The sequence below is a fragment of the Penicillium crustosum genome (assembly GCF_028827405.1).
Source record: "Penicillium crustosum strain IBT 35664 chromosome Unknown utg000003l_segment0_segment0, whole genome shotgun sequence".
Lineage (NCBI taxonomy): Eukaryota > Fungi > Ascomycota > Eurotiomycetes > Eurotiales > Aspergillaceae > Penicillium > Penicillium crustosum.
In genome coordinates this window covers 1,591,012-1,612,252 of record NW_026623124.1, presented here as the reverse complement: position 1 = coordinate 1,612,252, position 21,241 = coordinate 1,591,012, and the positions used below count along the sequence as shown (strand labels likewise).

General features: G+C 50.6%; 12 protein-coding genes across 12 annotated transcripts; 8 read left to right on the top strand and 4 right to left on the bottom strand.

Moving 5' to 3' along the window:
- Window positions 1-152: 152 nt before the first annotated feature.
- On the top strand, window positions 153-2,312 carry N7487_007668 (uncharacterized protein; the record flags this gene model as incomplete). The annotated part of the gene is made up of 3 exons (XM_056875398.1): window positions 153-1,197; window positions 1,247-1,558; window positions 1,612-2,312. The coding sequence occupies 3 exons, from the start codon at window positions 153-155 to the stop codon at window positions 2,310-2,312; spliced, it is 2,058 nt and encodes a 685-aa protein (XP_056727586.1).
- Window positions 2,313-3,017: 705 nt separating this feature from the next.
- On the top strand, window positions 3,018-3,965 carry atfB (bZIP transcription factor atfB; the record flags this gene model as incomplete). The annotated part of the gene is made up of 1 exon (XM_056875397.1): window positions 3,018-3,965. One exon carries the CDS (start codon window positions 3,018-3,020, stop codon window positions 3,963-3,965), a length of 948 nt encoding a protein of 315 aa, XP_056727585.1.
- A 354-nt stretch (window positions 3,966-4,319) lies between these two features.
- N7487_007666 (sugar porter family MFS transporter) lies at window positions 4,320-6,158 on the bottom strand (the record flags this gene model as incomplete). Its single annotated transcript, XM_056875396.1, has 3 exons — window positions 4,320-5,272; window positions 5,364-5,789; window positions 5,909-6,158. 3 exons carry the CDS (start codon window positions 6,156-6,158, stop codon window positions 4,320-4,322), a joined length of 1,629 nt encoding a protein of 542 aa, XP_056727584.1.
- A 445-nt stretch (window positions 6,159-6,603) lies between these two features.
- N7487_007665 (arylsulfatase) lies at window positions 6,604-8,516 on the top strand (the record flags this gene model as incomplete). Its single annotated transcript, XM_056875395.1, has 2 exons — window positions 6,604-6,761; window positions 6,815-8,516. 2 exons carry the CDS (start codon window positions 6,604-6,606, stop codon window positions 8,514-8,516), a joined length of 1,860 nt encoding a protein of 619 aa, XP_056727583.1.
- A 218-nt stretch (window positions 8,517-8,734) lies between these two features.
- On the top strand, window positions 8,735-10,063 carry N7487_007664 (uncharacterized protein; the record flags this gene model as incomplete). Its single annotated transcript, XM_056875394.1, has 1 exon — window positions 8,735-10,063. The coding sequence occupies one exon, from the start codon at window positions 8,735-8,737 to the stop codon at window positions 10,061-10,063; it is 1,329 nt and encodes a 442-aa protein (XP_056727582.1).
- A 602-nt stretch (window positions 10,064-10,665) lies between these two features.
- On the top strand, window positions 10,666-12,760 carry N7487_007663 (Zn(II)2Cys6 transcription factor; the record flags this gene model as incomplete). The annotated part of the gene is made up of 3 exons (XM_056875393.1): window positions 10,666-10,671; window positions 10,732-11,712; window positions 11,765-12,760. The coding sequence occupies 3 exons, from the start codon at window positions 10,666-10,668 to the stop codon at window positions 12,758-12,760; spliced, it is 1,983 nt and encodes a 660-aa protein (XP_056727581.1).
- A 164-nt stretch (window positions 12,761-12,924) lies between these two features.
- N7487_007662 (putative iron-regulated transporter) lies at window positions 12,925-14,568 on the bottom strand (the record flags this gene model as incomplete). The annotated part of the gene is made up of 5 exons (XM_056875392.1): window positions 12,925-13,194; window positions 13,265-13,956; window positions 14,014-14,053; window positions 14,152-14,270; window positions 14,400-14,568. The coding sequence occupies 5 exons, from the start codon at window positions 14,566-14,568 to the stop codon at window positions 12,925-12,927; spliced, it is 1,290 nt and encodes a 429-aa protein (XP_056727580.1).
- On the top strand, window positions 14,567-14,770 carry N7487_007661 (uncharacterized protein; the record flags this gene model as incomplete). Its single annotated transcript, XM_056875391.1, has 1 exon — window positions 14,567-14,770. One exon carries the CDS (start codon window positions 14,567-14,569, stop codon window positions 14,768-14,770), a length of 204 nt encoding a protein of 67 aa, XP_056727579.1.
- A 345-nt stretch (window positions 14,771-15,115) lies between these two features.
- Window positions 15,116-16,882, bottom strand: N7487_007660 (mitochondrial 37S ribosomal protein mS47; the record flags this gene model as incomplete). Its single annotated transcript, XM_056875390.1, has 3 exons — window positions 15,116-16,324; window positions 16,382-16,543; window positions 16,604-16,882. The coding sequence occupies 3 exons, from the start codon at window positions 16,880-16,882 to the stop codon at window positions 15,116-15,118; spliced, it is 1,650 nt and encodes a 549-aa protein (XP_056727578.1).
- A 190-nt stretch (window positions 16,883-17,072) lies between these two features.
- N7487_007659 (mitochondrial 54S ribosomal protein uL4m) lies at window positions 17,073-18,128 on the bottom strand. The gene is made up of 2 exons (XM_056875389.1): window positions 18,009-18,128; window positions 17,073-17,935 (listed from the first exon to the last, which is right to left on the bottom strand). Exons 1-2 carry the CDS (start codon window positions 18,090-18,092, stop codon window positions 17,084-17,086), a joined length of 936 nt encoding a protein of 311 aa, XP_056727577.1. The 5' UTR covers window positions 18,093-18,128; the 3' UTR covers window positions 17,073-17,083.
- Window positions 18,129-18,391: 263 nt separating this feature from the next.
- N7487_007658 (uncharacterized protein) lies at window positions 18,392-18,670 on the top strand (the record flags this gene model as incomplete). Its single annotated transcript, XM_056875388.1, has 1 exon — window positions 18,392-18,670. The coding sequence occupies one exon, from the start codon at window positions 18,392-18,394 to the stop codon at window positions 18,668-18,670; it is 279 nt and encodes a 92-aa protein (XP_056727576.1).
- Window positions 18,671-19,743: 1,073 nt separating this feature from the next.
- On the top strand, window positions 19,744-21,171 carry N7487_007657 (mitochondrial 54S ribosomal protein mL38). Its single transcript, XM_056875387.1, has 2 exons — window positions 19,744-20,312; window positions 20,379-21,171. The coding sequence occupies exons 1-2, from the start codon at window positions 19,781-19,783 to the stop codon at window positions 21,101-21,103; spliced, it is 1,257 nt and encodes a 418-aa protein (XP_056727575.1). The 5' UTR covers window positions 19,744-19,780; the 3' UTR covers window positions 21,104-21,171.
- Window positions 21,172-21,241: the final 70 nt, after the last annotated feature.

Here is a 21,241-nt window from a genome sequence, read left to right as displayed (position 1 = left end):
CTCATGCTCTTAAGACGTACCTTCCTGTATCTCAGCTCCTTCCTCAAGGACAAGACCTTGGCCAAGTCAACCCGTGGACATCCCCAGGCCCCCATCCTAGTCCTTACTTCATCCCCATCTCTTCCTCTCGTATACATTATCCAAACGTAATCATGCGGCGTCTTAAAAATGCGTTCCGGTCCAGATCTGAGACACCTGATCCTGCTGCATCTCGTGCTGTCTGGTCACGACGGCATCAGCCGTCTGAAGAAGATCCATTGAAGCCTCAGCCAGAAGCCGCTTCGAATGAACTAGGCGATGAGCCAACAACCGAATCCGGACCCAGCGCAAACAAGCCATCTGGCTCGGCCGCAGTAGCCCCCGTTGACAATACTGACAATACCGAGACTGGGTCGAATGCCCAACACGCCCAAGACACTAGCGAACTTCCTCCTCGGTCCAAGAATGGCACCAGACGTCTAAAGAAAATGGTTGCTCGCCTGCGTGGCAGCTTATCCCACGAAGATGATCCTATCACAGACACACAGCTTCAAACTGCGCAGGAGAGTTCCCGCAAAGAGAATCCGAGCTCCATACCTTTGTACTCCAATCCCGTTGAGCTGGATACCACTGCCGGGGAGTCGTCCACGGCCGCTGGCAAGTCTGTCAGGTTCGATGACCCAAAATCGGGGCGGAAGGTTAGCGCTCAGACGACTCATTCTCAGGAGTCCAGCCAGACTGAGGATAGTGTTCGCCGAGACCCTGCCCGACACATCGCGATGCCTATTCAGGAACCTTTGGAGGAGTGGGGATGGCCGGGCCTCATGCTGTACTACCCTGATAGTAGCAGCAACCCCAAGACTCATACCAAGGAGGCTTCGGATCCATTCTCAGATGGGAAAGCCGCCGACGTCAGACAAGCAAAGCCAGGACCTTCAAGGCATAGTGCAGGCACGAGCCGAGAGGAATCATCCAGGGCTTCTGAGGGGACTCTGGAGCCTATCGCCGAGACTGATTTTGACACAATCGAACCTGTCATCGAAGCAGCCGAGCTCGAAGGTCAGGATGCTCAGAGGGCAAGTTCGGCCAACAGCCAAACAAGTCGAGTTAGTTGGACTAGCACACTTGACTCACCCAAGGCGATCTCGGCTTTCAACCGCATGGCATCTCAGTTTGGTATTCCGATTTCCATTCCAGGCGATGAGACTCCAAGTCCACGTATGTTTTGTCTTTCCTTGTGAATGGATTGTCACTGACTAGATTCTAGCAGCCGAGGGCAATCCCACCGAGGAAGAGGGTACGAGTCGTCGTGGACTCGGATTGTTGGGTAAAGTTCGCAAGGTGCGATCCAGTTTGGATGCCGACACCACCCCTTTGGCGCCGCCTCCTAAGCTGCGACGAATGAAAACATTCGCGAATCTGCGCCGTCCGACTTCAATGACTTCGTTGCAAGGAAGATCGATCGAGACACTGGCCCGTCTGGGGGGATATGGTTATCTTATGTTGACAGACTTGGCCCCTTGTCCCGTGCAGTTGCCCGCATACATTGTGGCAACGTTGATGTTTCTGCACAAATATGGTTGGTGGCTGTTTCTTCTACGTCATGACTTGACTGACCCCGGGTTCCTGCAGGTGTTGACACTCCCGAGATCTTCCTCCAGTCCGGTGATCTGAAAGCAGCCACTCGGTTGTATGACCATTTTGCTAGCCAGGTACTTGAGGCAGAGAAAGATGAGTCGAAAATTTCCCTTACTATGCGTGTGGTTGCCATGCCGCAGCTCCGTGAAGACTCGGCGCCCGTGTTGAGCGTGGCCTGGACCCTCAAGGCCGTGCTGGCGGGGCTTCCAAACGGGATCCTCGGGAGTGTCCGGCTCTACCAGGTTTTGAGAGCGATGTTCTATCACTCTATCCCCGATCAATCCCATCACCTGCGTGTGCCAGATTGTATCTCCGAGGCGAGCCCAACGACTGCCGCCCGAGTTCAGCTGATGTGTCTTGCGCTCATTGCCCTTGCTCCTGAGATGCAGCGCGACCTTATCTGTGCAGTATTTGGGCTACTTTCCTTGTTGGTGAATGCGGAGACCAACGTCCCAGAGCAACCCGGGATGGAGCTCCGTGATCCAGTGGCGAGTCCGAACTTCCACGAGTTGGTGCGGGTGTTTGGACCGCTACTCCTCGGGCCCAGGGGGCAAGAGAACCCAGAAGCCTCGACAGAAGTTCAAAAGGAGATTGATGAACAACGCGTGGCGGGTCTGTTGCTCAATAATTGGCATTTCGTGCACCGACAGTTGCGACACTGGACAAGTGGACGGTACGTGGTGGGTAGGGAATAAATAATTGGACAAAGCCCTGTTTTCATAGTGAGAAACCAGGTTGGGTTCTCTGATTGGATTTCTAGAAAAAACCTGTATTCTGTATACTTCTCTCCACCAGCCCAACCCTGTTTTGTGGTTGTTCCCCCTTCGGCTTTGAATCCTGTTGGATACCATTCTTTTTGTTTTTGTTTTTGTTTTTATTGTTTTCTATCTCTTAGTATTGTCTTTTATGGTAATAGTCTAGAGAAGTCTGGACTTGGACAGGTCTAGGTCTCTACAGGGGGTTTGAAGGGGTCTTAAAAGATAAAAATACATTCCTTTTTCACTTTGATTATCTGTTTTCCCTTTGGAACATTCCCATGGTGACACCAAAAAAAATAACATCCCAACATCCCAATTCTGTGCCCATTCGCCCGGATCTTCTGGACCGCAGGAAGTCTTGTCCGACCGTGGCTCCAACCAGGTCGACCGCAACCTGGACTCTCCTGGACTTTACTCTTCTTCAGGCACCGACCAAACCCTCTTGAATGAATCAGTGAATCCGAATCAGAAAAGACAGAAAAAACACAGTGAGACTTTTATTATTTTTCTCTCTCTGTTTAGGGTTATTAGGGCAAGAGAGTCTGTCTTAGCTTCCTTAGTGTGCTCTCTTGCTTTCTCTCTCCATGTTTTTAGAAGGAACATAACTTTCTTCTGGGAAGCTTCTCTCTCTCTTTCTTTGACATGTCTACCAACCTCAAATCTGCAATGCCATCGGGTTTACCATCAGGGTTACCCCCAGGCCTTGCAAATATCAACATCGATCCATCACCATTTACATCTTCCTTTTCAGGTGATTTCCTAGGTCTTCCCATTCCAGACGACGACCAACTCTGGGGTTTGAGCCCCGTCTCACCAATGGCCACAGCCTGGGATAAACCCGACTCGGCAGCATTTGCCAATTCCGCACTCGAGCGGGACCTCAAAAACGCCCAAGTTCGAAATGGCCAACCAACCCCGCCTCCATACGACGATCAAGGCCGCGACCTTTCCCTGGACATGATGGAAAGCGCGAGCAAACGACGGCGGGTGCGAGAATACAAAACCGCCGCTGCAAGCCTCAGTCCAGATCTCGACGACGCCCCGCACGAACGCGCCAAGCGTGCCAAGTTCCTAGAGCGAAATCGTCTTGCAGCAAGCAAGTGTCGCCAGAAGAAGAAGGAGCATACCCAGAAGCTGGAATGCGACTTCAAGGAACAGTCCAAGAAGAAAGAACAGCTTATCGCGGAGATTGCACGGCTACGATCGGAGATCCTCGGATTGAAGAATGAGGTCTTGAAACATGCTCAGTGTGGAGATGAACCCATTAAACTTCATCTTGCGCAGATGGTAAAGAAGATTACCGATAACGATGCCCCACCTGCCTTGCCGGATTCGCCCGTCAGAATCTCAGATAACAATCCCTCTGTTTCCCCGCTCGAACCCCCTCCGGTGACCGCTGTGTCTGTGTCTGCTCCCGCCCCGGCTATGTCGTTTGGCTTTGATGATCCCCTCCAGCTTGAGCCGGCGGCAGCCGCCGCCGCGGAGGCGTTTGAGCAGCAGATGCGTCGTGAGTCGGAAGCTTCGCTTGTCTCGGAGGGGTCGTATTCTTTCTCGGCGGAGGATACATTTGATGATTTGATCAATGTGTGAGTGTGAACAGGAGTGCTTATGTGATAACGAACTTTTTATGTGGAGGTAATGAGGGGCAGCAGGTCTGTCCGGCGTTGTGGGCTTTTTTTTTGGCAACCCTTTGAATTGCGATCCAGTGGAACTGGAGGGTGTTTGGCGTTTTAATTCCGATTTGAGTAAACGGAAGCTTTTGATATTCGGTATTGTGTTTGTCAATTCTAGCTGCCTTGAAGGCAATTGGCTAGGGGGTGGATTATTGCTGTGGGCAATAGCCTGGTTGCCTGGGATGTATCTTCTACAATAACATAGATGGAAATGAATTTGTTTCTATCAATATTTACATGGTAGATAAAAGAGAACTGACGATGTAACAAGTTAAGACCGCCTAGCGGTTGACTCGACATGCACCGTCCGATGCTTGGACACTGGTATGGCATCAATCCGCGCATCTTGATGTCTTTCAACAGGTACATGCGATGCAGTATCATGATTTAGATCCTTCCACCCATGCTCAGCATCCAAATCAACCCGATCGAACAACCCATTGATTTCCTCGAGAGACTTGCCAGCCGTCTCCTTCAGACAGAAGTAGGTAAAGCCCACAATCACCACATCCAGCAATCCAAAGAGCAAGAATGTACCCCATCCCAGACTCTGCTGAATGTACGGCGTCGAGAAACTCCACACAAAATTAAACAACCATTGCGACCCAACACCGAACGCAACGCCAGGCTCACGAATGCGCGTCGGGAAGATCTCACTCGCACACGGCCACGGCAACGGACCCCAACTGAAGTTGTAAGCGATGATATCGAGGTATATCAAGGCAACCGTAGCAATCCCCGAAGAGGTAACTGTCCCATCTCCAGGCTGAGGATAAGTCTTCACAAGAACCGCAGTGACAATCATACAAACCGCCATAAACGCCGCACCACCACCCAACAGCGGCCGTCTCCCAAACCGATCAGACAAAAACACCACGAAAATCAAACAAGCAACAACCTTAATCGCGCCAAATATCCCCGTCAATAAAAGTGTCTTATCACCAGCCCCAACAAGCAACTCGAAAAACTGCGGTCCGAAATACGCCAATGCCGTCGACCCCGTCGACTGCTGCGCAAGAAACAACCCACCAGCAATCCCCATCCTCTTCAAATTCCCCCCTTCAACCAATTCCCAAGCCGAAACCCCGTCAGTAATCTCCCTTTCCTCTTCCAATCCCCGTTTCATATCCTCAAACTCCATTCTAGCCCCTCCCCCCTCGCCACCCCTCACCCAAACAAGACTCTCCCACGCCTCCGCCCCCCCTCCCCACCGCAAGTAACCACCTAACACTCTCTTTAACCCCCAACATCCCAACCCCCATCAAAACCCCCGGCACAAGCTGCAAAGCAACAGGAACCTGCCACTGCCGCGCACCCATCTCCTCCCCCATCATCTTAACCCCATAATCAACCCAATACGAAACAAGAATCCCAACCGTATACGTGAGCTGATAACAACTCCCCAATCTGCCCCGAATCTCCTTCGGGCTCATCTCGGACATGTAGATAGGGATCACGGTTGCAGAGCCACCGACGCCTAGTCCGCAGATTACACGGCCGAGGTAGAATACGGACAGGGAATGGGAGTCGATTGTTTCGAGGATCACGCCCAGACTGAAGATCGCGGAGCATAATCCCATTGCGACGCGACGGCCGTAGTGGTTTGTTATTGGCCAGATGAGGAAACAGCCGGTGAAGGCGCCGGCTTGTTGGATTCCTACGGCGATGGCGCTTGTGTGGGTTTTTTTGGTGGTGGGGATTGAGAAGGAGGTTTGGAAGGTTTGGAAGGTTAGGACCCCGCCTGCGTGGTATTAGTATGGACTTGGGATAGATTGGAATAAATTGGAATTTTTAGATGGGTAGCTAGGTATAGAGGTAGAGAGGTTGGAGGGAGTGTAGGTGTAGTGTAATGTTACTCACCAATTACGCCCGAGTCATAGCCGAACAAGGCTCCGCCGGTGCAGAGTACGAGCGCGAACCAGTATATGCGCCAGTGGGCTTTTGGTGGTTGAGCTATTTCTGTTTCCATTATAGTAGATAGGTCTGGGGGGTTCAATTGTGGTGTTTGGGGGAGTTGGGAGTAGGAGGTTGGTGTTGAGGTCCACCGGGTATGGAGAGTGTTATACCATTTTGAGAATAAGGAGGGAGATATAGGGTTTACATTTGACATGGTCTAGATAGATATTGAATCAAAGGTGTCATTAGCAAGTTCGAAAGAAGGAATGTAGGGTTGTATGTAGTAGATCGATCGATGGATTATGTCACTATGTGACATTCTTCCCAGGTCCTGATTCCAAGGTTGTCTTTTATACTAACTCTATATACTCCAGGGCTTATATACTCTTATACTTCGGATATTGCGTGATTACAATGTCATTGGCTCCACTCACCTTTTTCTCCTTTTTTCATAGTCCACATCTAACCAATCTAACCGATCTAACTAATGTGGAGACTTAATCCCCGCATTTCTTGCCGATGGCCGATGGCCGATTGGCGATCATTGACATGCGTATGATGCTTGTTAGGTCGGGTCTGCTAGATCCGATATAAATATTGACGTACGACGTACCATCGAAAACCCCTCACCTTCTCTATTCAAATGTTTCTTTTTGAAAATGGCAGCGAAACGCCCCAATTTCCTCGTCATAGTCGCCGATGATCTAGGTTTCTCCGATGTAGGCTGTTTCGGCGGAGAGATCCGCACGCCCAACATCGACCAAATCGCCAAAGAAGGAATTCGGTTTACCGATTTCCACGCAGCGGCAGCATGCTCGTAAGTCCTCCCTACTCAGACTATTAGCTCCCAATCAAACTCACAATCCCCAGTCCCACCCGCGCCATGATCATGACCGGCACAGACCACCACATCGCCGGTCTAGGAAACCTAATTGAATGGACCAACATCTCCGGCCAGAACGGACCTAAAGGCTCAGCGATGAGCACTGCACCGCAGCGCGGCATGCCCGGGTATGAAGGATACCTCAACGAGCGGGTCGTCGCACTCCCCGAGGTCCTACGCGATGGGGGATATCACACAGTGATGTCGGGCAAGTGGCATTTAGGTCTAACACCAGAGAGATCGCCACATAAGCGAGGCTTTGAGCGCTCATTCGCGCACTTACCTGCCTGTTCAAACCACTATGCCTTTGAACCGGAGTTAAAAGACAAAGACAAGCTCCCGACTTTCATTGAGGCGAGCTATATCGCTTTGCACATGGAGGATGGGGAGTATGTGCGCCATCTCCCCGAGGACTGGTACTCATCTGACGGGTATGGAAATAAGATGGTGGATTATCTGAAAGAATGGAAAGCCAGTGGGGGTAGCGAAGGTCCCGATGGACAGGGAGACCGTCCGTTCTTCGCATACCTCCCCTTCACAGCACCGCACTGGCCACTGCAAGCTCCGCGTGAGTACATAGATCATTACCGTGGAGTATACGACGAAGGCCCCGACGTACTCCGCGAGAAGCGACTACAGCGTCTGAAGGAGTTGGGGATGGTGCGGGACGATGTCGAGCCGCATCCCGTGCAAGCGGAGGAAGTCAAAGAGTGGGAGGAGTACAGCGCGGAGGAGAAGAAAAAGTCCGCAGTTGCGATGGAGGTATTCGCAGGGATGGTCGAGTGCATTGATTCGAACGTCGGGAAAGTAGTCGAGTACCTCCGATCGATCGGCGAACTGGATAACACATTCGTGTGTTTCATGTCGGATAACGGAGCCGAAGGCGCCGCCTACGAAGCCTACCCAATGGTGAAGAGCGGCGTCATGCCTCATCTGCAGAAATACTACGACAACAGTCTAGAGAACCTCGGGAATGGCAACTCGTTTATCTGGTACGGTCCGCGCTGGGCGCAGGCTGCTACCGCGCCATCCCGTCTGTATAAAGCGTATACCACCGAGGGTGGTGTTCGCGTCCCATTCACCTGTCGCTTCCCTGCAAACTTCAATATCAACCCTGCAGATGTTGCGGTCGGTAAGGGCGGGATCACGGATCAGTTCGCCACGGTTATGGACCTCGCCCCGTCGATCCTCGATATGGCGGGGATCAAGCATCCGGCACCGACGTACCAGGGCCGTGAGATCGTCGAGATGCGAGGACGAAGCTTCCACCCCTGGGCAGTGGGTCAGGCGGAGCGGATTCACCCGGTTGAGTTTATTCAGGGTTGGGAGACGTGTGGACGGGCTGCATTGCGTTGTGCGGATTGGAAGATCGTTTTTATTCCTAAGCCTAAGGGTCCGGAGAAGTGGCAGCTGTATAATCTTGTGCAGGATCCTGGGGAGATTCACGATCTGGCAGATGCCGAGCCGGAGAAGTTGAAGCAGTTGCTTAAGCTCTGGGATCAGTATGTGCTTGAGACGGGTGTTGTTCCACTCTGTCCTGATCTTGGGGAGTTTTTGGAGGCGACTGAGGCTCAGATGCCTGAGAATGCATGGATGGAGTTTGATTATTGGAAAGATGGAGCGAGAGATGAGCCGGAGAAGTTCACTCGTCAGCCGCCGAGGTTTCAGCGGACTGTGAAGCCTTTCTGAGGGAGTGGTAGAAGAATCCCTGGATTATTCAAACAGACCAAACAAATAGAAATGACTTACAAGTCTGACTCCTTTGTTTCAGAACATGCAACTTGCAAATAACTCCTGAGTAACCGCGGGGTAAAAGGATTCACCAGGATACAGAGACATCTATCATAGACACAATAATATCCTCTGAACCCAGCAGTCCCATTCCCAAGAGCACCATGAATCCCAAAATGTCACCAATCATGAAAGGCAAACTAATGTACTTCGACGAAGTAGCCTGGGACAAAAGCGACGAGGAACTATCAGCCTGGAAAACAATCCTCCTTACCTCAGACTCCATGAAAAGAATAACAAGAATAATCAAAACCCACCGAAAAGGCATAGCAGACCAACTCTTCACCCCGCAAAAAGGCTCCTTCAACATGATAATCCGTCTCCGCTTCATCGACAGCGCCTCGGCCATAATCCGCTTCCCAATCCCAGGCTACTCAATCTTCCCAGAAGAAAAACTCCACCACGAAGTGTCCGTCATGCGTTTTCTCGAGCGTAACACAGGAATCCGCATCCCGCATGTCTTTCACCACGGCAGCGAAGCCGAATTTCCGCTTGGCTTTGGCCCGTTCATTATCATGGAGTATATCGACCATGACGCTGATCTGGTTGATGCACTGAATACACCCGGAATACCGGATGAAGAGCGGCCTGTTCTCGATCCCAATATCGATGAGGGTAGGCTGCGCTCGGTGCATAATCAGATGGCGGGGTTGTTGCTGCAGGTTGCCAAACATTCGTTCCCGCGTATTGGATGTATATCTAATACTGCGGAAGGAAAGTTCGATGATGAGTGGGTTGTTGAGCACAGGCCGTTGAGTATCAATATGAATGAGCTTGTTCAGGTTGGTGGTGTGCGGCCGCAGGATCTACCAGGGATCACGGAAACGTTTGCAAGTGGTGCGGAGTATTTACTTGCTCTTGCGGAATTGCATATGACGCATCTTTCGTCGCAGCGGAATGACGCTATTGAAGATGAGGAGGATTGTAGGACGAAGTATATTGCGCGGTGCTTGTTCCGGAAACTTGCTAGGGAGGGCCGGCTTTGTTGGGCTAATGAGGAAGGGGTGTTTAAGCTATTCTGCGATGATCTACGGCCGGCGAATGTGCTTGCCAACTCGGACTTAGGGTATAAGATATCCGGGGCTATTGATTGGGAGTTTACTTATGCGGCCCCGTTGGAGTTTGTGTATAGTCCGCCGTGTTGGCTACTGCTTGAACGGCCGGAGTACTGGGAAGACGGGCTTGATGACTGGGAGAGGGTGTATGAGGCCCTGTTGGGGGTTTTCTTGCAGGAGCTGCGGATGCGAGAGGATGTTGACATTCGGCGTGGGGTTATTGGGGAGGAGAATCGGCTTTCAGGTCATATGAGGGAGAGCTGGGATAATGGCGGGTTCTGGGTCAGTTATGCGGCGAGGAGGAGTTGGGCCTTTGATGTTATCTACTGGGCGAGGATTGATCGGAGGTTTTTTGGGGAGGGGGTTTGGAGGATCGGATTGGGTTGTTAACTGTCGAGGAGAGGAATGGGATGGAGCAGTTTGTACGGAGAAAGTTGGCTGAGAAGAATGAGGGGGGTTTAGGAAGTTGATATTGCACCGTTATATCTCTTTTCTCTTTTCTAGGTATATGAAGGTTGTGGTCGAAATGCTTCAAGGTGCTGTTTGGTCTATATTTCACAGTTGCTTGCACTTTTCTATGTCTTCGATTGAATTTTAAGCTGAGAATGCGGCTTATTAGGTAAATCATGTATCCTTTAGGTATGAAAATGCACGTGTATATATATCATATTTTGTAGTACTTTATACATCAATAGTCCCTAATAGTGGCGCAGTTCCGTGTAGATCGCTATAGGGAGTTGTGTATATTAGCAATGTTCTAAGAGTCTTCTAGAACCTCTACAACTTCCCAATCTAGATTCATTTTACTGTCAATCTCATTTGGAATATTTCCACGGATTCAATCTGATGACCATCCGAGTTCGTCGTCATATCCCCGAGGAGCGGCGTGATTGCGGGGAAACCAGCCACGTCGAATTTCTTTGCGACTACTCCGTACTTTGTATTTTGTACGGAGTATGCGCTATTTAAGTTTCACCCGGGCTTGATCCATCATGGAGGTAACTTGAATATTCCTCGCCTTGTTCCTGACCCAAACTAACCGTGAATTCTTATCCCAGGTGCCAAAAGCCCGGGGAGCTGGCAGGTCCGGCCCGCGTCGACGGACAGGATGCTTGACATGTAGGGCCCGTAAGGTCCGGTGCGACGAAAGAAAACCAAACTGCTCCAGTTGCGATCGACTGCGTCTACGATGCCTCTACAAACCACCCATCGCCCCCAGCATGGGGTGGGGTTCATCATCAACCCGTCCATCAAACATTACAACTGCATCGCGGAGTAACACAGCGGACCCAGGAAGTGCAGGCTCGTCGGCTGCAGCCGCGTCTGCATCCCGCTCCCCCGATATCAACTTCTTCAGTACTGTTCTCCGCGCAGATGGCCACCACACAATCCCAGCGCCGACAAACACACTTCGGCAGCTCCCTACAGACCAGGAATCCTACCCGTCCGAGTTTGATATGCTTGGATTTATGGGCGGGATCACTTCTGAGCTGGAACAGAAACACTTGGACTTGACAACCGGACTCCCAATGACTTTCACAGCTAGTCCGGCGTCGCAGTCGCTACCCGCGACACTCACACCAGGTGTGGATGAAGGGAACTTTTCGGCAGACCGCCGTACTCCACTTACTCCAGATACCCCGTCTGCACCTGATAGGACATCAATTGGCAGCGGTTCGGACGTATCAACTACACGACGCAGCTTATCCGACGCAGGCAGTACTTCGTATGAGGACCAGCTGCTACAGCACTTTCTGACTATTGACCCGCCGGCTGCTCTTTTTGCACCGATAACCATCGAGTGGAAGTATATGCGGCCAGCACTGCTAGCTCATGCGCGAGATTCTAGTCCGCTTTTGAATGCTATCTACTGCTATGCAGATGTCCATAAAGCAATGATGGGAGGTAAAAGATGGCGCTGGGCGCCTGCCTTTTATAGGGTGTCCAGTTCGGAGATCCAAGCTTGTATACATGGTGAGGTGACCGATTCCACACTCATCAAAATTTTGGGGGCTGTTTTTCTTTTAATGCTATCTGAGGTATGTTTTGCTTGGTCCCGAGATCGAGCGGAGGTGGCTCATATTATCCCAGATTCTCTCATCTCCTGAAATATGTACCGGAACTTCTTATATTCACTCCGGGTACCTTATTCTACAACGATTCTATGGCCGTACCCGACATTGGACCGGTTTCGGTCATCTCCTGGTGTCATGGGTCTCGCTGCTGGATGTCAAGTCCCTGATTGCAGGCCGAGATGGCGACCCTCTCGCTGAGATCGGCAACATCCCAGAACATAGCATACCACTGAAACCACTAGATACACAAACTTCCCAAACACGCCACATAACAGCACCAAAAGACACCAAAGAAGAAGACAGCATAGAAGACCCATTCCTCAGCCCCAACTACCTCGTCTACGAAGCAATCGTAGGCCCAGCATTCCGATTCTTCGCGCAAGCCCAACAAGTCGTCAGACGAATAGTCTGCATCGACCTCCACCACCGCAGTCGTGGAACCCTTACCGACGAATTCGAAGTCCTGCAACTCGCCCACAAGGTCGGCGCAGACCTTGAAACACTCTGGCACCGACGTCCCTCAGTAATAGACGTCTACGGACGACCAGAAGCCCTAACTGATATCCTGAGTGCGCCTGTGGCATCGGAAATCTGCCGCACATTCCGACAATACGTGGCCAACTTCTTAGCGAATTTTATCTACTTGCACCGGGTTGCATTTGCAATCTATCCTCGCACAGACCGCGTTAACGGCGCCGTCGATCAAATAATTCAACTGGCTACTGTTGACTCTACCGGGCCAGACCATCTGCCTGTCAGCTTCCTATGGCCGCTATTCATTGCTGGGCTCGAGGGTACAGAAGACCAGCGCAAGTGGATTCTTCATGAGATTCAGCGTATGGCTGCTGCCCACGAGGCTGACGCGGCGCCTTCCGTCACTCGTCATCCAACTGCTGATAGGGTCCTTGTGCTTGTGGAGGAGATGACGAGGCGGCAGGACGTCTCACGCACATGGGCGGACTCGAAATGTGTGAGGCGGGAAATATTCTCGGACTTTTTCATTGTCATTTAGACTCCATGTTCGAGATGAAATGTATATATGAGTTTCTAATGACTCGGCGCTCATGTAGCCAGTGAGTTTGCTTTTCTGGTTGATTTTTGTGAAGATCTCGTTCATATATATAGACATTTTCTCATGAATTATGATACAAGAACTTAGAACCACTTGCAAATGTTCTAAACGGAATCAGATTCAACCGCTCGACATAACACTTTATCCCCACCCATACACCGTGATCGATGCAGTAGATGGCCTCGTTCCTTGCGCACATACGCCGCAAAACAAACAGCAGCGACCGCCACAGCCCCAGAACTGATCATCACGGGATACCCGAACTGAGCCGGCAGCGGGAAAGCAATCGTCGAAGCAAAAGAAAGCATCTCGAAAACATTCTGCAGAGCCATTTCAGTCGCAGAGAAGCGGGCACGAGCATGTTCCTGGATATTCTACATAATACCGTTCATTTAGTACACGCAACGCACAATCCAATAGGTGAATTTTAGAGTAGCCACTTACCTCCTGAACAAGGAACTGGACAGACAAATCAAATCCCCAAAGCCCAACCCGACTCAAAGCAACACCGGCGATCAGCGTACCAGCCACGTACCGGGAGCTCAAGTCCCAAGCAACAAAAGCCACAGCAGCGCCAGCCACGCAGACAAATTGCCAGTTGAGGAACCACAGCCCGGACCGAATGGGTCCGATCCGGTTCATGATAATAGGCGCTGTCCATGTGCCGGATATCTCGGCGGCCACGGCGCCGATGCGCATGTAGCTAACCTGTAACGAGGTGAAGCCCGTGTCTAGTAGGTATGTGGTCATTGTTGCGCCGAAGGATAGGACTGTTAGGTAGAGCAGGCTCAAAGCAAATGATGCTAGGAAGACGGGGCTGGCTATGTACTCCTTCCAGGGTGCCAGTGTCTCTGGTAAGAAGTTGAGGATCTTGCGAGATGTATTTTGGTGGGTTTCATGGGTGGTCTCGCTGTTTATATCATCTTCTTGTGATGTAGGAGACTGTGTCTTTTTCAAGGCTGGGACGGATTGGTAGACCTGGGCAATGGCCATATATTCGACTAGCACAGATGCGGTGTTCAGGGTGAATACTGTCCAAATTGCATATTGTGTTGATATGCTGTCAATCACAGAGATGAATACCGGTGCTAGGAGTTTGCAGAAGAGATCAATTCGTCTCATTGAGGCGTTCAAGTCTGTCGTTTGATCAAAATTAGATATTGTAGAGCTTCATGTCGCTTTAGGTTTCTCACCTTGTCGAGGGACATTGATACTATCCGAGATCACAATTGCCTAGTATCAAATTATCAGCGATGTGTCCTTCCAAAAAAAAATGTATAATGGATGCATAGAAGAAATGAGAAACCCCAAACACGATTCCTCGAACATACCCAGTCCCGTTCCACAGCCACCGTATTAGCCGTAGCGGCCAATTTCTCCATACAAGCCAGCAAGCCCTGCACAACGAACAAGATAATCGTAACCGCCCAAGAGTCCGTAGACACGGTTGCTACAAAACACAAGCACGACACCGCGACAGGGACTCTTTGCCATACTACTCGTTTGATTAGCCATTGGGCCTGAATGGTAACACAGTGAAACACAACACAGTGCAATATTCAAATCAACATCAACCTACCAATAGAATACCTCACAGCCACAAGCCTGTCTGAGCGATCAACTTGTGCACCCAACCAGGACGATAACGCGACGGCGGCAAACGCCCGCACTAGAGCGTATATCGAAGCATACAGTAACGTCCCCGGAAATATCGAGGCTAGGAAGAGAACAGCACCGAATTCGAACATGCGTGAGTTCCATGCTGAGATTATGTGTGAGGTGTATAGGCGTATTAGTACTGAGCGCGCTTCTGGTGTTGGGATATCATTTGGGGGTCGTGAAGCTTCATCATCCGCCGATGTCGGTAACAAATTGCTGCAGGTATTGATGGTGCTGATGCTTTCTGATGAGCGCCGGCTAGGCTCTAGGGGCCTTTCAAAATCCATCTAAAAGTGCTGCTGGTAATTTACAGCAGATGTGCAGGGGTCTAGTCAGGAGTTTATGGAGAGAGACCTGAAGATTAGGTTGGGTGACGGATCAGCAATGCCGCGGGTGGGCTGAGGACCTTGGAAAACTCCCAGATGGGGTGGAATTGCGTGCTATTTGTACGTTTTATATATAAAATATCTCTATATTTGAGTTGATCAGTTGAATACTATATCTTTTCTAGAGAAGACGATCAGTAACTGCAGATCCAGGAAATGCAATAAATGGTATGTGGTATATGGGCCCAATTCCCAATAAATTCTAATACACAACAATAAAAATTACAAGCTATAGACGGTATCCCTCTCTTTAATTCACCCACTTGAGTCCTTCGGGAGATGATGTCGTCGTCCGTCGGGCAATCACCTCGACGACCTTTCGGCGCACACCCTCGCGGTGGGCGTATTTTTCGAGGAAGTAGTCGACCACAGGTCTCCGCGATGCGTGGCCTTGGCGCACAACCTCCTCAATCTCTTTCTCAGAGGGAAGAGCGAAGCGGGCATGAGGGTAGTATTTGTAATCTCCCTCGCTCAGAAGCGTGAGGCGGGATTGCTTGTTAGGGATCTCGAAGAAGTTATCCACGGTTTTGTCTGAGACCTCTTTGAGAGTAGCAGGCTGCCACTCGGCCTGGCGGGGTGGCTTGGACACCAGACGGGCCTTGACACCCTCGACGAAATCAGGGTGGCGCATGAACTTGGCAGCGATCTCGTGCTCGCGCTGGAAGGTCTCTGAGATGGTCCACTTCTTGCCAAGACGCATCTGGCGCAGGGTCACCTTCAGAGAGGTTGGGGAGCGGCCTGACAGAGTCTCCAATGTCTTTTGTGCCCACTCCTTGTGCTCGGTTTCCTTCTCCAAGGCCTGGATAATCTCCTCCATAGTGTTGAATCCGAAGCAGCGATCAATGGCAGTGCGCAGGCTACCAGCCATGAGCATAGGCTCCTCCTCAAGCGGGGGGAGGCCAAGAGAGAACTCGGACATGGTCTTGTTGACAATGTCCAACCGCTCGGGAAGCTCGACGTGGTCGGGGAAAGTCAGCTCGGAAAGACGCTGTGCCACGCTGCTCAGAACGCTCGAGTGCAGGTAGTGTGTGGCAATGCCTGCATACAGAGCCTGGACACCCTTCAAGCGCTCTGAAGTCAAAGCCAGGTATGTGCCGGTCTCACCATCGAGACGCGGGAGGAAGAATGAGCCACCAACGTCGGGGAAGAAGCCAATGGTGGTTTCGGGCATAGCAAAAACGGTACGCTCAGTCGCAATTCGGAAGGGGGCGTGCATGCTGAGGCCAACACCACCACCCATGGTGATTCCATCCATAAATGAGATAACAGGCTTCGAGTATGTAGCGATCAAGTGGTCGAGGCGGTATTCGAGTCCGAAGAATTCTGTCGATGCTTGTTGTCCCTCCGCTCCACTCTCATTCTGCTGGGCCAGGATGGCAACGTCGCCTCCTGCGCAGAGAGCCTTGGTGCCCGCTCCGGAGATGAGGATCATGTTTGCAAGATGAGATTTCTCCCACTCCTATTCATCCAACGCTTAGTATTGTATGTTTCTGAAGTTCCGGGTGTTCATTCTAACCTTCAACCGAGGGAGAATCTTGCGAGCCATCGAGTCATTGAGGGAGTTGAGCTTCTTGGGTCGGTTGAGCTCAACGCTGCGGATTCCGTAGATCGAGTTGAACAGAACATCATCGCGCTCGTCGCCGGGGAGCTCTTTGGGAATAGCAGGAGTAGTCGACATCTAACAATAGTAAACAAGTAAGCACTAGATATCGGGATTCTCTCCGAACAGGGTGTGTACCATAGCTGTTGCCCGAAAGGCAGGGTTGGTCACCTTGGCGCGTAGAGGCATTGCTGAAGGAACGCGCGAGATCCAGCTCGGCGAGGAGACGCGATTGAATTGTCGAAGTAACATTAGAACTGAAATATGACGAGAACCAGAGAAGGGGGTTATGTGGTGACAATCAGGTGTTTCTCCGCTTTCTTTGACCTCGGGAGTTTTTCGCTGGATTTTCTTTCCGCTCCGAGGATCAACTCTCCGCCCATAACCGACAAGCTCGGAGGTACATTTCGGCGACATCACCGCAAATTGATGTCATTCTTTTATATAGTCCAAATAGAAACACATAGTATGACTGTGATATAATACAAAAGGTAAGCTAATTACTACATATGTTGTAGCTACTAGGCTGACTGAGAAATGATAACGTTCGAAGTATAGATGATCTATTTGTACACTGCTAGATAATGCCAAAAAAACAAGAAATAAAGAATAATACAATTAAACGTTCTTCCATGTAGCCTTCATCCGGCTAAAGTCGAGCGGATACACCTTCTCTCCGTTTGCTGAAGGCGAAAAGAGAGTGTCCACCTTGGCCAAGTCCGTCGAATGCGAAAGCAGGATCTTGTGCAGTGCATTCTTCTCAATAACCAATCTTGCTGTCTCCAGAACATTCTTCACATCCAAATCCTCGACGCTGATAGTTCGTGCGTGGTTGCCGAACTTTTCGACAGCATCAGAGAACATCTCATTCGGCTTCAGTGTAACGAATGTAGACCGGCCCTTCTGATACCAGCCATGAGCTTTGACGAGATTTCTGATGAAGAATGGACTGGCGGCTTCATCGATACCGATGCTGTTATCAATAACAATCAATTCGCCGCGTGAAAGTCGGTGGCTAAGAGCAATGCGCCAGGCTTGGTCGTAGATCTTTCGGGGCAGATCGGTCGAGAAATCACGAGGGTGAGGTCCAAAAGCGACACCACCACCTCGTCGAACTGGCGACATTTTATCACCCGCACGCGCACGACCGGAGCCCTTCTGCGCGTACAGCTTTCTGTGACTACCGTGCACATCGTCCCTCCACTTGGTGCTGGCTGAACCTTGTCGGGTGCTGTCACCCTCGTAGATGACTGCGCGGTGGAGAATATCGTGACGGGTAGGCATCTGGAGTAGCCTCCGGGAGTAGTGGACCAGACGCTGGGGTTCCAAGTTGGGCCACCGGTAGGTCATGACTTGAACAGGGGTCTGGCCCCCTGGCCGTTGTGCCTGTTCGACCTGGACTGCATCCGTAGTTGACACTGGGGGTTGTGTTGTAGCTTCGGTTGCCATTGAGCGTGTGAGGCATCGTTGCTGTATGATTCGACGCGCTGTCAGTAAGTGCGTCCTTGAACCGGACCGAGAAGAATTCATGGAGTGCACTAACCGTCACCTGCTTCGGGCCTGACATAAGTCCGCCAGAGCTGCGGGATAGCAGTCTCAGCGACCGCATAACATCGTTACCTGGCATTGTGAATTTCGCTGGGTGATCGACGTATATGTTGGTGGTGTCCGGAGTCTTGAATGGAGCAAAAGTTGATCCCGGGCGGTGGGTGCCAGCAGAACCGTAGCGCTACAAAGTATAAGATTCAACTACTAGTCCAATTTAGGTGACAACCTCATTAATTCTGGCATCACTGCTAGCTATTTCTAAAGTCGATCTTCATCATCTTCGTTATCCTTTTCTCATTCAAAACTACAACCATTTGACAATCATAACCACTTCTCACAGACTCAAAGACAACTTCAGAAACACAACTCAATAACACAATGACTAACAACCTATTCGATGATACCGAAGAAACTGATATCGAAGTAGCAGATACGTTCACACTACATACTATCGGACAAGGATTTTGCAGCACCGTGTGGGCATCTGAGACCAGTCCTGCATTCAAAAGGGAGGGTGGTGGGCCTCATCGATCTTTGATAAACGACTTTGAAATGCACAACCGAGTTATCCGAAGCTTACAAAAGATCCCAACCTTACAACTCCAGATCCAAATCTCAGCCTGCTATGGTTTCATCGAGTCAACGGACCAGAAATGATGGCCCGCAAACCATCGAAAATTTCCACCGGGCTATACCACCCCATGCAATGTGATCCAATCTCAACGAATACCGCCTTTCCCCCATACTACAAGACGACTTCTTATCAAGAACTACTGTCCGCCAAACCTTGTCCAGGAAATCATCGCTAGCGGTCCTAATAAAGACTGCTTGGTAAGGCCATACCTCGGCCGAAGACGAACACAAAAGCCTCATACTACGTCGCAATTCACAGCCTTTTCTCTACGGAATTTCCCACTTCATATCGATCAATTAGAAGAACTCGGCATAACAACCAATGATATAAATCAGTACGCAAGAGTTATGGCTGAAACTCCCGCCATGATGCACTGGGTTGGTGAGATTGATGGGAACGATATTGAAATTGTTCTTGCGCCGCCCTGTAATGGTTCCCCTCTTAAAACGGAGTCCAACATTCTCGGAGATCATTCGATGTGGGTTCTTGACTTTAATTTATGTAGGAGGATGGCAATATATTCAAAAGGAGTGGAACAAGCCGCTGCTGCTTTTTGGGGAGATGATCGGTATTACCCTCGACCAGGCGTTGAGACTAATATTTTATTGTGGAATTTGTTTCGCGAACATTACCTCCGGATTAGTGTAACATGTAATGGTGTTGTGGATGATCCATACGAGGAAGAGAGACGACGCGCCCTATGAAGGCAGTTCGTTGACTTGGTGGAACAGAACGGAAAGACGAGCAAGGAAAAAGAGAAAGATCCGGATATGAATTGATCGCACTATTTTCAAGCTTGAAAGGCTCCAGGTTGATGTCGACTAAGTCCTTCACGATGTAGAACTATAAATCCAACCTCGGGAGTTCATTTGGCTCAGTTCAGGTCAAGACACTTCGATGTGTTTTTGGATATTCTTTTTGGATATTTTTCTAGCAAGGATAGTAATCATATATCATACAAGGGAGTTCTCGATATAACTAGATAGAGATGTATAATTTCTTACATGATGTATCCCAGCTACCACTAAGATGGTCACGTGATGGGCTAGGTCCGAACAGAAAAAGTTCCCCGGGAAGACAACAACATCGGAACCTCAAGGCCAAGCCCATCACAACCCCCAATCCCTCGAATCATGGCCCACTGCGAGCGGGCTTCGAAGCCTCTGCTCCAATGCCTTCGCAATACCTACTCTAGAGGCGTGGCTGGAGTTCAGCTCCAAACGCGAGCCTTCCAGTCGACCGCCAACGTTCGAGAGCCCGAAGCTGAAACTCCGAGCCAACCTTTCCACAAGGCACCCGATCCCTCTCTTGTGACGAGTCCCCGTCTTGAACGACGGTTGCTCCGACAGGGAACCGCCCCCATTGGATCTCGTCGTCGCCGTGCCGCGCTCCAAGATTCCGAGAACATTCCTTTCGAACAGCTCCCCTACCAATGTTTCCAAGAAGCCCGGAAGATTTTGCTTGCGGACCGCGAAGAAAAGTTGAAGGAGATTGAGACGATGAGACAGCGCCTTGCCAGACAGGAGGCTTTGTCTGTTGAGGAGGCCGGAGGAGAAAAGGCGAAGAAGTCCCGTGTTACTGCGATGCAATTACACTTGGAGCGCCTCAAGGTTCTGGCCGATATTAACGACCCCCTTGTCAAGCGAAAGTTTGAAGATAATGAAGGTAATCATCTCTGGGTCAACTAATCAAATTGGGCTGAGGCTAATCGTTTGTTTTCTATCGATTCAGGTGACATGTCCAAGCCCATCTACCGCTTTTTGGCAGACCGCAAATGGCGTGAATACCGCCGCAAGATTCAGGTCCAGCGTATCACCCAGATGAAGGTCATTCCCGATGTCCTGCCTCACTGCGACCCCGTCGTCGAAACAAAGTTGTACTTCGGCAAGCGACAAGTCCAAGCCGGTGAATTCGTCGAAGCGAAGCTTAGCACAAGCGCGCCTAAACTCGATGTGCAAATGTTCGAGGGTGGTGAAAAGTTGGTCACTATTGCAGTTGTTGACCCTGATGTCCCCAACGTCGAGAACGACAACTTCGATTATAAGACACACTTCCTGGCTGTCAACGTCCCCATCTCGGCCACCGCCACCAAGGTCGATCTTGCGCAGCTTTTGGAAGATTCCCAGGTCGTTCTCCCCTGGCTACCACCTGTTGCCCAGAAGGGAAGTCCCTACCACCGTCTTTCTCTCTTCATCATGGAGCAGAAGGATGCCCAGCCTCTCGACTTTGCCGCCGTGAAGGCTAAGGAGAGCAGCCGCGACAACACTCTGCTTCGCACTCTCCAGTCCCGTTACCACCTCAAGGCCATCGGTGCTCACCTGTTCCGTACCCAATGGGACGACACGACCCTGGAGGTTATGAAGGAGATCGGATTCGACGGTGCCAATGTGGAGCTGCGCCGCAAGAGAGTCGAGCCTCTGCCCTATAAGAGACGTAACCCCTCTTCGTTCCGCTGATCTTGTTTGTCTTCAAGCCTTTGTATTGTACAATTTGATATATGTATGAATATGCACACTGTTTTAATCCTTTCCAACCAAACTCCATGCGTATGCTTAAACAAAATGGGCCCGAGTGCCACACATCGGCAAACCGTA